At 40.5% G+C, this 16,380-nt stretch overlaps 1 protein-coding gene across 3 annotated transcripts in view; it reads right to left on the reverse strand.

The window, feature by feature from the left end:
* The window catches only part of LOC140739701 (A disintegrin and metalloproteinase with thrombospondin motifs 6-like), a 185,173-nt gene that overhangs the window by 79,808 nt on the left and 88,985 nt on the right, over positions 1–16,380 (reverse strand). For all 3 annotated transcript variants that reach the window (XM_073068121.1, XM_073068120.1, XM_073068122.1), the window contains 2 exons: positions 9,353–9,396; positions 3,983–4,088 (listed from right to left, as the gene is read on the reverse strand). In XM_073068121.1, coding sequence (XP_072924222.1) covers positions 3,983–4,088; positions 9,353–9,396 — 150 coding nt within the window. The remainder of the gene's footprint in view (positions 1–3,982; positions 4,089–9,352; positions 9,397–16,380) is intronic.

Below are 16,380 nucleotides of genomic sequence, written 5' to 3' on the forward strand. Positions count from 1 at the left end.
ACATAAAAAATTAAATGCACTCATGTAGACAGCTAAAATGGCACCAGAACAACTGAAGAGAATGTTTGTAGTGGCCAATATTTTAAATAGTTATTTAATTACCCCAACTGGATAACTATACAGGAATTTGCCAAGTCTGTGCTATGAGAATACAGAGCTGAACTTTGAACAGAGAGTTTTAAAACTTCATAGTTTGTGTTTAAATCACATCTTCATAAGCACGTGAAGTTTAGAAACCTCTCCCTAGAAAGTCTGGGAATCAGAATAAGCCTGCTTAAACTGCACCAGTATTTAAAATTCTTTTCAATAAATCAGGGATTGAATTCTTTAAATTTATAACAGGTGAGTGATTAAACTTTTTAATTACATTTTTTGTTAACAGTGATGATTTTTTTATTAACTGCTTTTCAAAATGCAGATACACTAGAATGAGGAACAGATTTGATTGTATTTTTCTGGCTGAACTGGAAATATAAGGATTGCTTTTTGGGATTAACGCCCAATCCAGCTAACATTTGCCCAGCTACCACACAATCACAATTATCAGTGCTGTGCAGCTTGCAGGTTGAGTTTGCTGCTAAGGAAGGCAAATGCAATATTCATTCATTTAGAAAGGACTAGAATATAAGAGCAGGAACATAATGCTGAAGATTTATAAGACATTGGTCAGACCATACTTGGAATATTGTGAGCAGCTTTGGGTCCCTTATATAAGAAACAATGTGCTGGGATTGGGGTAGGTCCAGAGGAGGTTCATGAGAATGATTCTAAAAATGAAAGGGTTAACATATGAGGAATGTTTGATAGCTCTGGGCCTGTACTCACTGGGGTTTAGAAGATTGAGGAGGGATTTCATTGAAAAGTATCAAATATTGAAAGACCTAGATAGAGTGCACATGGAGAGAATGTCTCCTGAAGTGGGGAGTCTAGGACCAGGGGACACAGCCTCAGAATAGAGGGAAACCCACTTTGGACAACAATGAGGAGGAATTTCCTTAGCCAGAGGGTAGCAAATCTGTGGAACTGATTATGACAGACGGCTGTGGAGGCAAAGTCACCGAGTCCTCTTCCCATCCCGTTTCTTACAAAAATGTTACTCCCTTTTCTCAGTTCCTTTATCTCCACTGCATCAGTTCCCAGGATGAGGCTTTCCTTTCCAGGACATGAGAGATGTCCTCCTTCTTCAAAGAATGGGGTTTCCTTTCTTCCACCATTGATGATGCCTTCACCCACATCTCCATTTTCCAGACATCCATGCTCACCACATCTTCCCCCCACTTTAACAAGGACAGGGTTCCTCCTGTCCTCACCTACCATCACACGAGCCTCCACAATGATTCTTCACAATGTCTGCCATGAGATCCTACCACCAAACACATTTTTACCCCCCTCTACTCTCTGCTAACTGACAAGCACTGCTGTCTCCATAATTCCATTGTCTATTCTTCCCTCCCCACTAATCTATCCCTGCAAGCGACAGAAACGCTATACCTGCTGAATCAACACCTCCATTACCTCCATCCAGAGCCCATATGGTCCTTCTAGGTACGGCAACACTTCACTTGTAAATCTGTTGGGGTCATCTACTGTATCTGGTGCTCCTGGTGGGATCTCCTCTACACTGGTAAGACCCGATGTAAATTGGGGGACTGTTCTTTTGAGACAAAAGCAGAATTTTCCGACGGCCAAACATTTTAATTCCAATTCCCATTCCCATTCCATCAAATCAGTCCATGATGAGGCCACTCTCATATTCCATCTAGGTGGCCTCCAATCTGATGGCATAAACACATCAATTTTTCCTTCTGGTTATTTTTTCCCTCCTCCGTCCTTCCCTCATCTTCTATTCCCCTTTCTCTCTTAGTCCACTCTCCTCTCCTATCAGATTATTCTACACCAGCCCTTTATTTTTCCCATTCACCTGGCTTTACCAATCACCTTCTAGCTAGTCCTTCTTCCATTCTAGTGTCTTCCCCCTTCCTTCCCACTCCTGAAGAAGAATGTTGGCTGGAAATGTCGGGTGTTTATTTATTTCTATAGATGCTACTTGAGCTGCTGAGTCCCTCTAGCATTTTGTGTGTGTTTCTGTAAGTCACTTGAAGCGGAGCTTGATAGATTTTTGAATAATCAGGGCATCAAAGGTTAGAGAGAGAAGGCAAGAGAATAGGGTTGAGAGGGATAATAAATCAGCCATGATGGAATAGAGGAGAAACCCGATGGGCCCAATGGGCTAATTCTGCTCCTATGTCTTATGGCATTATGGTGCAAAGCTGAAGGGAATTGTACATTAAGTCACAATTCAATACAAGAGCAGAGGGTGGAGTCACCTTGCAATGAATGACATCTCAGAATCTTTTCACCATCTACAAGGAATGCGTCACGAGTGTGATACAACAGTCTCCTCTTGACTGGATGACTGCATCTCCAACAATTCTCAAAAACTCAGTATCATCCAGAATAAAGCAGCCTGTTCGATGATCACCAGCCAATAATTACTGAAACTGACTAATGTTTACAAATAAATAGCATTCGGGTACTACGGGAGTGTAACAGTTATTCCAACATTATTACAGCTCATTGGAGTTCAATCCTGGCGTCTTTTGTAAGGAGTCTGTACATCCTCCCCATGGATTATGTGTATTTTTTTGCCAAAGACATACTGGGTAGGTAAATTTATCATTGTAAATTGTCCCATGGTTAGGCCACGGTTAAATTGGGGTTTGAAGGTTGCTGGACAGTTTGGCTCGAACAGCCGGAAGAGCCTATTTCACGTCAGGTAGACTAGATTAGATAGATAGATTTTATAGAGCAGACAGACAGATATAGAGTCATATCATATAGAAACAGCATCAATGATCAAATACTCATTAACACAAAATGTGGTACAATATTTCTTAATCAAGAAAGGAAATTGCAGCCCATTAACGTGAGTAGGGGCCACTGAAGAAAATGGTTTACAAATGTAATGCCCTGGTTATGATTTCTACTGCTATGATGTGAGGCATTATATTGGCAGTTTTCTGTAAAAGTAGTGTGCCATGCTGGAGAGTGTGTTTCGGCCTAGGCTAAGATAAAGACCCATGTTGTTCAAGCTTAGGAATGTGAGTCAGCCAGTCAGGATTGTGGGATGAGAGAGAAGGTTCGAAAGAGCTGTGGGAGAGATTTGTGATGGACCGGTGTCTGGATTGGGGTCCTTTGGTAGGAGCTGCAGAGTGGTACACAAAGGAAGATGCCGCAGAATGCTGTTAGGAGGAGAGTCCCCATTGCAAGAAGTGCATTGTGCAGATGAATGGCTCCAAGGAGAAACAGTCAATACTCCTGGCAGAGAACCAGTTTGTTCAAGATGGACTTTGCAGCAAGTCTGGAAATATGGTGCTTGCTTTCACGCACACTGTAGGTTCAGTGTGTGAGTAAAGACGACTCCAGTATGAGCTCCAATGTTATGCACACATTGGACTGGTTTAACTGTAATGGACCCTTTTCTTTTCTTTTTCCTATTAACTCTTAGTTAAAGCTGAAATTGGTAAATATTCTTTTATAATTTTATGCAGTGCACAATCTGTTATTTCTCGCCAACCAATAATTGTATATGGGCAGTACTTACACAGCATTCACTCAAATTGATGTCCCTTTAACCGGAACATCATGATCTTCTTGTTTGGTTGAACCCCAAATCATACCAACCCTAGACGTATATTGCTTATGAAAGGTAGCCTCCTCAGCGCTGAAACATTTTGCTGTTAGAAGAGTTGGATAACGAGCTGAATTTGTATATGAGGCCTGGTGAGAGGTTTACACAAGAATAGAGCAATTCTAGTTCAACTGAGTGACTGTTGCCTCTGTCAATTTGATGATTTGTAAAAACTGATTTCCACTGCACAATATCCCAGGGAAAACTTTTACAATTGGTCACCAAAAATAAAAATGAGTTATAATTTTAACTTTAGATTTTAATATAAAGAAGAAATAAAATGTCTCTTACTTGTGACCAATTTCATGAGCAATTGTAAATGCGGTTGCCAGGCCTATATCCTCATTGATGCTGCAGCTCCTTTCTGGTTCACACATGCCGCCCACAGGAGCCAGACCTATAACAGGGATGTTTACTTTGTTTAGAAACACGGGGATCAGCAACTTAGCCTGGAATAGAAGCCCATCTTGAAAAGGGAAACAGTGTTAATTCCAGCATAAAAATTGAATGGACATGACACAATTAAAAACCATGTACAGTGGATTCTGGTTAATCGGGGCAGCCACTTGTTTGCGACAATTCTGAAAGAACAAAAACTAATCGAGAAAATTCCCTTTGTTTATTTGGGGCACTACAAAGGATGGAAGGCAATTGTGCGAGAGTGGGGTATCAGTCTGACATTGTGCTGTGAAAATATGATTGTCCTGGAATGAATAACAATGTAATAGTGTCAGATGCAAGAAACACCTGGCTGAATTTATGCAGTGACACAAAGGGGCCTGAAAATGGTGATTATCATGCCTCACTCCATTCAAAAGTAATCTTCAGTTACACAGTATTAACATAAACAATTAACATTCTGTCCTTCCAAGGTCAAACAATAAACTTGCCTTAGAGTAATGGTGCAAAATAACAAAAATGCATGCTCCCCATTTCGTTTCTAACTACCTTCTTGCTTTCAGTCTGTGGGATCGGGCAAAAATATGTTTGGTCAATTTAAAAGTTGTCAGTGAGTATAATATTTTCTTTGCTAACAGTAGAAATCTGTGACCTTCATTTAAAGACCTCACAACGTTTTGACTACAATGTATTTGCTAATGACTGATAAACTGAATTAATCACAAACTGATTTCAGGCCTTAACTGATAACTAAATCATTGGCATTTTAACATCCTTTCATTACTAAAACAAAACTTGTATAAATACTGTATATTTAATAGTTATCTGAACCAAAATGTGCCTTTTTCCCAAACATAGGCAACAGTCTGAAATGTGACCAGCTCATTAATCTGAAGCATGTCATATCCTCAAATAAATTCTGTATATGTTTATGGCTGACTGTAATGCTATCTAAACAGAGTGTTATTTACAAATACATCCATCTTTCCAGAAACACATAAAGCTAACACTAGTTTGTTCATTTGACATATATGTAAAATATTATTGCTTATTATTTCAGAGTGACAGAGGAAGAATGGTACAATACCAGCAATTAATTATATTAAATCATATTCCTTTCTCCATACACTGCCACATGGATGACATTTAAAAGACTCTTAGATAGGCATGTGGATGATGGAGGGGTTTGGGAAGGGAGGAGTTAGATTGATCTTGTATTAGGTTAAATGGTTAGCACTTATTGTGGGCTGAAGTGCCTGCATTGTTTTATATGCTGTGGCGTAATGAAGCTATGGCTTGAAAACAGCATTTCCTCTAACATGCTAAGAGCACTGCCAAGGAGAATCTCATTGTTAAGCACCCAGGATACTTAAGATGTTATTCTTTGTTATATTTTACTTGTACATTTCCACACTTACAAGACTGTGCCCCAATTTATTGAAAATAAATGCAAATCACCATAAAGTGACTTGCTGATAGGCAAATTAGTCATTCTAATGATCACAAACTTTTAATAAAGTGATAAGTCAATACAATAAATACAAAATTAATTCCTCCAAATAACTTTCAGAAAAAAATTCAGTAAGTTTTCCCTACACCGGCAGCTCATTAAAAGAGGTCAGAATTTGCTGGAATGAGACTTCTTGTGGCATGCCTTGATAATTAGATTTGTTTGTGCATGTTTGTATTTTAAAATTATTTGTCCATAACATTACTATGATTATTTTACAATGGAGCAGTAAGGATAACAGAACAGCTGTGAACTTGGTGAACACTGAACAAACAATTCCCCTTCATTAACCATCAATTAGGAGGGGTGAGCAAAGGGGTGAATTCATTCTTATCAGATAAAAATAGAAAAGTATAGCGTAGATAAAAGACCATTCAGCCTATGGAGTCTGCTCCACTATTCCACCATGGCTACTTTATTGTCCCTCTCAATCTCATTCTCCTGCCTTCTCCCTGCAACCTTCAACACTCAGACTAACCAAGAACCTATCAACCTCCACTTTAAATATACCCAATGACTTAACCTCCGCAGCCATCCATGGCAATAAATTCTATAGATTCACCACCCTCTGTCTGAAAAAATACCTTCTCACCTCTGCTCTAAAAGTATGCCCCTCTTATTCCCTCTTTATCCTTGCTGACCGTGATACCCATTTACATTATTTTTATTTGTTCACATTGTACCAGTATCCTTCTACTCCTTTCCTGTCGGAGTACCTGTCACTTCCACCTTTCACCTCCCAGATCTTATCATCTTTCCCACTCTCCCCTCCCCCTCATCTCACTACCAACTTTCTCCCACTTTTACTTGCCAGCTCTTGCTCCACTTTGTCCTGCCACTGTTTAAACAGGATATCTCCTCCCTTACAGAGATAAAGGACCTCGACCTGAAATGCTGAGTGCCCAATTTCCTCCATAGATGCTGCCTGACCTGTTGAAATCCTCCAGCACTTTATGTGTTGCTTCAGATTCCAGCATCCCGTGTCTCTCAAAACTCAAAAACTGTTAGTTTCCCCAAGCTGAGCAACATCTCCACCCACTAACCCATCCCTCCACACCTCCAACCACCACTACTTTATCGTTTCCTGTCAGTCACTTTATGTATAGACACTCCTGTGCCTAGGATCACTTTATCGACATACATTCAATGTATGTAAGCTATTTTACGTATTTATTGCATTTTTTAATTCATTGTATTCTTTATCTTATTGTGTTTTTTTTGTGCTCCATCGGATTCAGAGTAACAATTATTTTGTTCTCCTCTATACTTGTGTTCAGGAAATGGCATTAGACAATCTTGAATTTTGAATAGCTGTGCAAATGTCCTTTAAATGTAACTCTATGCCTCCCCATGTCCTCAAGCAGTTTGTTACAGATATTCACCACACTACCACCCTGTCTTCATTAATCTTCTTGATTATATCCTCGAAAACTCAATCAAATTTGTGAGGCATGGTGTCCCCTGTACAATACCTTTCTGTCTGCACCTCATCAGTCCCTGACTTTCTAAGTGAACATAAATCCTGTCCCTCAGAATCTTCTCCAACAATTTCTCTTCTACAGCCTCACCAGCCTGTAGTTTTCAGGCACATTCCTTCTGCCCTTTTTGAGCAAAGATACAACATTGATTACCTCCCAGTTTTCTCGTACCTTATCCATGACTAATGACTAATGAAGATGTAAAGATCCCTTCACCAGAGCCCCAACAACCTTCTCCCTTGCTTTCTTTTGCGTCCAGGGATAGACCCCATATGGCCCTCTGGATTTATCCATCCCCCCTGTTCTCCAGTATTTTTAGTACTTCATGATTTAGAGGCTGTCTAGAATATTAGTGTACCAGTTTCAACATCCTCTCCCTGATGAATACTGATGAGAAGTACTTGTTTAGGATTTCACACATATGCCATGTCACCACCTGTAGATCATACCCCTGATGCCTGAAAGGAGCTAGTCCTTCCCTTAGTCACCCACCTTGCTTGAAAGATACATACAAAAGGTTTTAGGATTTTCTTAATTGCATTTGCCAAGGTCATTTTATGGATTTTGCCTCTGTAATTTATTTCTTAAGTTTTCTTCTATGGTTCACATAAAGCCAAGGTGACTTATTGTGAACAATTTTTATGCCTGACATCCACCTCCTTCGTTTCCCTGAAATCTTTTAATATCCATCATTAACCAGGGTTCCCAAAACTTGCCATCTTTGCCTCTCACCCTTACAGGGACATGCTGATTCCAAACTCTTACTGTCTTGATCTTAAACACCTGACATCTATAAGATATTGTTTTCAACTCCAACAATTGCTCCAATCTACCTCTCCCAGGGAAATGGTGGGGGGGGGGGGCAGTGGTGGTGGTGGGGGATATTACCGAAAGTTTGAGAAGTTTGGCATGATAATCAATTCTCAAACTTCAGATAATGACCCCCAGCCCCCCCTTCACCATTTCCCATCCCCTTTTCCCTCTCTTACCTTATCTCCTTGCCCACCATTGACTCCCTCTGGTGCTCCTTCCCCCCCCCACTTTTTCTTCCATGTCCTTCTGTCTCTTTCACCAATCAACTTCTTAGCTCTTTACTTCATCCCTCCTCTTCCAGTTTCACCTATCACCTGGTGTTTCTCTCTCCCCTCCCCCCACTATTTAAATCTACTCCTCAGTATTTTCTCTCCAGTCCTGCCGAAGGGTTTCGGTCCGAAACATCAACTGTACTTTTTTTCCCCCATAGGTGCTGCCAGGCCTGCTGAGTTCTTCTAGCATTTTGTGTGTGTTGCTTGGATTTCCCGCATCTGCAGATTTTCTCTTGCTTGAGAAATGAGGAGGAATATCTTTAGCCAGAAGGAAGTGAATCTGCGGAATTCATTGCTATGGATGGCTGCGGAGGCCAAGTCACTGAGTATATTCAAAGCAGAGGTTGATAGCTTCTTCATCAGTCAGGGAGAAGGCAGGGGATTGGGGTTGAGAGGGATAATAAATCAGCCATGATGGAATGGTGGAGAAGACTCAATGGGCTGAATGGCCTAATTCTGCTCCTATGTTTTATGGTCTAAAAACATTTATACTTAATTGCTACACTTAACATTTTGTGACCAGATTTTTGATGAATGATATAACCATGAAAATCACACATGAGATAAATGTGTGATTGATCAGGTAACCATAAAATCATGTTATGCATGGAATGTATTTGCACAGAGCTGAGATTCACTGATAGCTTAGAGAGAGATTCACAATTCACCATGTCTCAGTTCCTCATCCAAATCTGCAAAGGAATTTGAAGATTTTTAAATAATAATGTGCATAGTTCAAATTGGAGTTTGAAGTGAAAACAGGCCTAATGTTTCTATCCCAAGCAAAACAGGCACAAATTTGAAAAAAATAACAAGAGTAAAAATTTAAATAATTGTCTATCACATTTGTTTTGAATTCATGTTTTCACCTGAAAGTGTCAAGGGCTGGATCTGGATTTGCATGATATTTTTGACCACAATTACCAAGTTGAAGGAAGACACTGGAGCCTGGATATGTGAGGTGTGCATTTTCCAAGATTTTGCAGATGAAAAAAAATTCTTCACTGATCTCTACCATTTAACATTAATTTAGCTTAAATGTTATTAATGTTGAGAAGTTCCTAGGAACATCCTTTACAGTTTTTACATAGCATTCTTAAAGAACACTACTTACTTCAGGGAAAAGTAGCAAGATTATAAGACAATTATACTGAATCATATAAGGCTGTTAAAAATGGTAAGATCTTACCTAGAGTTCCACAGGGTTTGTTCTTATAGATGCAAATATCATACCTATAGAAAGAACAATGGATATATTTGATTTATAAAAGACAGTGATTCTGAAAATCTGCTGCACACTTTATCCATCAATAAGGGATCTCCCCATCTGACTCAGTTAAGGATCTCGGGTGTAGAGGAAGGTAGTGGAGTTTAAAATATCGTTAGGTTTATGCGTTACCAACAATCATGATGTTAGGATTACTTATCAGAAGGAAAGGGAAAATAAAGTGTTGCTCAGCAATTATTTGCAATCTTTTTGATGTTTTTGAAAGGCCAATGATAAAAGAAGGTGGTTTCATAAAGGACCTTTCTGTTATCTTAAGTGGTGCTGGCCTGGATTTAGCGATGAGTTCCACATCTAGCAAGCCAAGAATTAGTAAGTTTGTATTACAGATTGAAATGGGATTACTGACCAGAATGGACATGAGGAAGTTTACAACCTGGAAATCTGTGTTCATTGATACTAAAGGATAGATTGAGGTACACAGGATCAGCTTTCCTGGCAGAAAGACCGCAGTACAGGACTCTGAGCAACAATGATAATAAAATTTCAACATTTCCTGTGCATTGTTGTCTAAATCTTCACAAAACTGTGACCTTAACCATTGCGATGAAGATGTATGAGAATCAAAGATGTATGAGAAAGTTGCCAATCCTTGAGGACTTGGGTTATAGGGAGAGGTTGGGCTTGCTAGGACTTCATTCCTTTCAGCATAGGAGACTGAAGGATGACTTTACTGAGATGTAGAAAAGCATGAGGGGCACCAATATGATGAATGCCACATATGATCCTGACTTAGAAACATATTGCTGTTCCTTCAACATTACTTGGTCAAAATATAGACCTCCTTCCCTAATAGAACTGTGGGTATATTCACACCTCAAGGACTGCAGTGGTTCAAGAAGGCAGCTCACCACCACCTTCTCAAGGGCAGCTGAAAATAGATTTATTGGGAAAAGTTGTCAATTTTAAAATGACCACATGCCAGCTTTGAAGAACAACGTGCAAAAAAAGCATGCATTGGTTGGACAAGTATAAGGAACTTGCACAGCTCAACGATCAGATCTAAGCTCCACAATCTTGTCAGTTGTGATGGGTGGTGTACAGTTAAACAGCAAACAGGAGAAGAATATTCCAAGAACATTCCAGGGTCCAACGCTGTGAGTCCGACAGAGCAGGATGAAACATTTGCAACTGAGTTCAGCCAAAAGTGTTGACGAATGTATCTTGGCCTTGTTCTGTGATCCCCACAATCATTGAAACTAGTTGTCAGCCAGTTTGATTCTCTTCACATAATATCAAGAAACAGCTGAGAGCAGCAGACACAAGCAATGACTATGGGGCCAAACAAAACCTGGCTGTAGCATTGAAGACACACGCTCCAGAACTAGACAGCATCCAGATCTAGGCACGTATTAAGCCAAACTGTTCCAATGTAGTTACAGCGTTGGCATCCGCCCAATAGTGTGGAAAATTGCCTAGGCATGTCCAGTCTACAAAAAGCACAACAAATCCAAGCTAATTACTCCATACACTTGCTTCAATGCTTAGCAGTGCTGGAGATGCTATCATTAATGCTATCCTGCATTACTTAGCAATTGCACAGAAAATGCTCGAGGAACTCAACAAGTCAGGGATTATCAATGGAGAGGAATAAACAACCCTGATGAAGGGTCTTCCTTGGCCTGAAGCTTTGACTATTTATTTCCCTCCATAGATGCTGCCTGACTTGCTGAGTTCCTCCAGCATTTTGTGTGTGATGCTCAAGATTTCTAGCTTCTGCAAAATGTCATTTATTACTTAGCAATGATTAGTTTGCCAATGCTCACTTTTTGTTTTACTGGGACTATTTGGCCCTAACCTTCATTAAAATTTTCATCCAAAAACAAACCAAAGAAATGAATTCTAAGAGGTGAGGTGAGGTGAGAATCACTGCCCTTAACATTAGCAAGCAAGGTCAAGGAACTCTGGTAAAACAAAGCACTAACTGGAGGAACTCAGCGGGTCAAGCAGCACAAGGATTTTTCAACACTTTGGCTTGAAACCCTGCATTGGGATGACTCGACCTGCTGGTTGTTCCCAGGACTGCTTGACCCCTTTCCCACACCCAACCATCCATTGCCCATAAAAACAAAAAATAAGATTCCTCTCCCCTCCCCCAAAGAACTGCGGAGATTTGCTAGAGTCTTTGGTAACAAATCTCAAACTCCTAATTAAGTATATAGCTGCTGGTGTGCCTTCTTCATGATTGCTTCAATATGCTGACCTCTTAATGAGGACTGGTGTATGTTCTCCTGACTTTTCCTTCTTTGGTCTTACTGACATTGAGTGCAAGATTGTTGTTGTGACACCACTCAACCAGCCAATCTATCTTACTCATGTATGCCAACAGCACACCATCTGACATTCTGCTGACAACAGTGGTGACATCGGCAAACTTATAGATGGCATTTGAGCTGTACCTAGCCACACAATCATGAGTATAGAGAGAGTAGAGCAGAGGGCTAAGTAGGTGTTGAGGAGGAGATGTTATTTCCAATCTGCAGTGAATGCAGTCTCCTGAGAAGGATCCAGCTGCAGAGGGAGGTATAGAAGTCCACCAGTTTTCGAAGCTTGTTGAGGATATGATTGTGTTGAACGCTGAGCTGTAATCAATAAACAGCAGTCTGATATAGCTATTGCTGTTGTCTCTGTGGTCCAAGGCCGAGTGGAGAGTCAGTGAGATTGCACCTGACGTTAACTGAAGCAGGTCTAGGTCCTTGCTCAGGCAGGAATTAATTCTGGCCATGACCAACCTCTCAAAGTACTTCATCACAGCAGATGTGAGTGCCACTGGGTATTAGTTGTTGAGGCAGCTCACCTGCTCTTTGTGGGCTCTGGTACAATTGATGCCCTTTGAAGCAGATGGGCATCAAGAGGGAAACACTCTATTGGTCTAAGTGTTACTTCTGGTTGTTGGGGGTAAATTCTTAGACCCTAGGCATTGCTGCAGAAGCATCTTAGAATGATGTCACATGGCTTCAGCATCTTCAGTTACATCATCAATGGCCTTCATTCCATCCAACAGGTCAGAAATGGAGATGTTTATATAATGTTCAATTTCATTTGCAATCTCAGCAAAGGATGCAGTCCATGCCTGCATTCAAGCAGGGGTTGCTGTGTGGCAAGTAATATCTATGCTATACAAACGGCAGACGATTGTCTTCATGAACAAGAGAGAGTCGATCGATCCACACCCACCTATGAAATTCTATAGAATTGACGTGAACATCACTATAAATTTTGGGTGAGGGAGGGGATAGGAGAATGTATCAGAATTTTACTTGGCTAATTGGAGTAGTTGTCTAATATATTCAATCTACAAGAGTGGATCAGACTTGGTGATCATGTGACAAGTTACTTCCTGACACCCAAAAGCATTCCCATCTACAAGGAATGTCAGATGTGATGGAAATACCTACCCCCCTTGGCTGGGTGACTGCAGCCCCAAATAATATTCAACAAACTCGATGCCATCAAGAGCAAAACAGTTAGCTGGATTAGGATCTCATCCACCACCATTACCAATTACTCCTTCCATAAGGACAAGAGTGTATATGATATACAAAATGTATTGCAGATACTTTCTTTAGCCACCAGTGCCATCTTTCCAATGACCTCTTCCTCCAAGGAGAAGGACAGCAGGTACAAGTGACCATCATTACCCTAAGTCACGTACAACCTGGACTTTCATTACCACTCGCCATTCTTTCATTGTCACTGGACCTAAATTTAGGAGCTCCTCTCACAAAAGCACTGTGGCCATGTGGTGGTTGAAGAGCAATTTGCACTGACCTTGCTAGCAAAACCCACAGCCTGTAGAAGGAGTGAAACATCCTGTAGGGAGGCGCCACAGTAGCACAGCAGTTAGTGTGACACTATTAGAGCTTGGTGTGTCAGAGTTTGGAGTTCAATTCCAGTGTATTCTGTAAGCCAGTTTGTATGTTCCTTCCCATGTGCACGTGGGTTTCCTCCGGGTGCTTCAGTTTTCTCCCACAGTCCAAAGATATGTCAGTTAGTAGGTTAATTGGTTATTGTAAATTGTCCTGTGATTAGGCTAGGAGTAAATAGGTGTGTTGCTGGGCGGCAAGGCTTGAAAGGCCTATTCCGTGCTGTACAGTGCCTTGTAAAAGTATTCAGCCTCCAACCCTTTGTTCACTTGAGTATTACAACCAGAGATTTTGATCAATTTAACTGAGAATTTTTATTTGTGAATCATATGCTGTGCCCAAAGGACAGATAAGGCATGAAAAACTAAAATTTAAAGACTGAAGTGTCAGCAGTTCAAAAGTATTCATCCCCTTTGGCTCTAGACACTTTCTGCAGCTTTTACAGCTAGTAGTCTTTTTGGATACATTATTCTCTAATAGTTTTGCACAACGTGATGTAGCAAGATTTGCCCATCCTTCCTTGCAAAATTGCTCAAGCTAGGTTAGTTGGAAGTGGTGGTATAGAGCAATCTTGAGGTCTTGCCAGAGATATTTGATTGGGTTAAGGTCAGGACTCTGACTGGCCATTCAAGGATACCAGTTTTCTTCATTTGAAGCCACTACATGGTTGCTCTGGCAGTGTGCTTTGGGTCATTATCCTGCTGAAAAACAAACTTCCTCCACAGTTTAAGATTTCTGGCAGAAGCTAGCAGGTTTTTTTTATTCAGGATATCTTTGTATTTAGCAGTATCCATCAATCCTGACCAGATTTCCAGTCCCTGCGATTGAAAAACATACCAATTGCGTGATACCTCCACCATACTTTATACTAGAGATGGTGTTACCTGGCTGATGCATGGTATTAGAGTTACGCCACACACACCACTTGGTGTTGAGGTCAAAAAGTTCAATTTTAGTCTCACCCAACCACAGGACCTTAGAACCATAGAACACTACAGAACCATACAGGCCTTTCAGCCCTCCATGTTGTGCTGACCCATATAATCCTTAAAAAAAAACTAAACCCACACTACCCCATAACCCTCCATTTTTCTTTCATCCATGTGCCTGTCCAAGAGGCTCTTAAATACCCCTAATATTTTAGCCTCCACCACCATCCCTGGCAAGTCATTTCAGGCACTCACAACCCTCTGTGTAAAAAAACTTACCCCTGATGTCTCCCCTAAACTTCCCTCCCTTAATTTTGTATATATGCCCTCTGGTGTTTGCTATTGGTGCCCTGGGAAACAGGTACTGACTATGCACCCTATCTATGCCTCTCATAATCTTGTAGAGGTCGGGGTCTTTCTGGCACCCCATTTGGGACCACGGTTTGCACTCTCCTCAGAGGCATCCCCCTAAAAAGTATGTACCTCCTGCATATCTGGCAAACCCGTTCTGCTTAAGCCACAGAAGGTTGCTTGACAGGAACTTGAGGGGACTACAACTATCTAAGATTGTGCCGCACTTTTCGCTGACCTTCTTCCACATCTTTACAGCATCTTCTGAATTACACTTTGCAAAGTAATTTTATGGACAGGAATATGTTTTTTTTTAAGCCAGGGTTTCTTCCTTACCACTTTTTCATAAATAAATACCTTTTCTATGCACAGCCTTAAAAGTTTATAGAGCCAATAACTTCATCTCCAGTTGCAGCCACTGACTTTTGCAGCTCATTGTTGGCATCAAAGTAGCCTCTCCTACAAGTGCAATTCTCTTCCGGCAACTAAGATCAGAGGGGAGGCTTGACCTAGGCAGTGTGACTGCAGTTACATAATTTTTTTTACTTTTTCATGTTGGACTGAACTGAGCTCCAAAGTATGTTCAGTGCCTTTGTAATAGCCTTGCTGAGGCAGCGTGTTGTGTCTCTGAGCAAGGCACTTAACCACACATTGCTCTGCGACGACACCGGTGCCAAGCTGTATGGGTCCTAATGCCCTTGGACAACATCGGTGGCATGGAGAGGGGAGACTTGCAGCATGGGCAACTGTAGGTCTTCCATTCAACCTTGCCCAGGCCTCAGTCATCATCGAAAATCGATGGACAGCTGAAGAAGATGGTCTTGTGCCCTTCCCCAGCTTTGTGCTTTTCTATTATCATTTTCTGGACTTGCCTTGAATGCTCTTTTATCTTCATTTAGGTTTGGTTTGTTGAAAATCTACCATACTATTGGACCTTCATTGAGAACAGGTGATGCACCCGAAGAAAGTTAGCGAAATTACAAAGGGACTGAATCCTTTTTCAGCCTCACAATTTTGGTTTTTAATTTTTAGTAAATTGTTGACAGGTTTTGGAATTTTTCTTTTGATTTGACATGATGCACAATGCTTTGCAGATTAGCTCAAAAAATCCTACTTCAATATATTTAAATTTAGAAAACAAGACGGTAAAGTGTGAAAACAGTTGTGGGGGCTGAATACTTTTTCAAGATATTATATCTCCAAATAAAATTAAAATAAATAAAAACCAAATCACTGACATTTACTTTAAAAATGTACTTTATCCTAGGACTGAGGGAGGTTTGAAAATATTTTAGTGTAGACACAAGCACTAGCAGGTATTGGTACAGAAAGGTCACCCTTGTCTTCAGCACAATTGTTAGGCTGTAAAGAGTGTAGATCTGATGGCTGTCAGGGTTGGGGAGGGGATGGAAGCACAGGATTCCCACGTGGCTCCTGGAAGTTTCACACACACCGGAGTGGATCAGATGGATTGTCATGTTTTTTTGCGGTCATATAACTTTCTGTATTCCCAGTACTTTAGGAAATGGAAATAAAAACATTTCATCATTTTTAAGATTAGTAAAAAATAAACCAATACTTTCTGAAAAATAAAGAGAAAGAGCATATTACTTGTTTGTTATGTGAATGAGCTCAGTAGAGAAATTTACTCTTGAAATTATTTGCAACGCAGAGATGAATTTTACATGAGCATTCTCAAACTTTAGTCCACAAGTATGTTGTTTTTAATTGATTTTTCCTTTACTCTAGCTAAAAACAGCACAAGTAAATCAATAAGAAAATAAGA

Source organism: Hemitrygon akajei, chromosome 16 (assembly GCF_048418815.1).
Source record: "Hemitrygon akajei chromosome 16, sHemAka1.3, whole genome shotgun sequence".
Lineage (NCBI taxonomy): Eukaryota > Metazoa > Chordata > Chondrichthyes > Myliobatiformes > Dasyatidae > Hemitrygon > Hemitrygon akajei.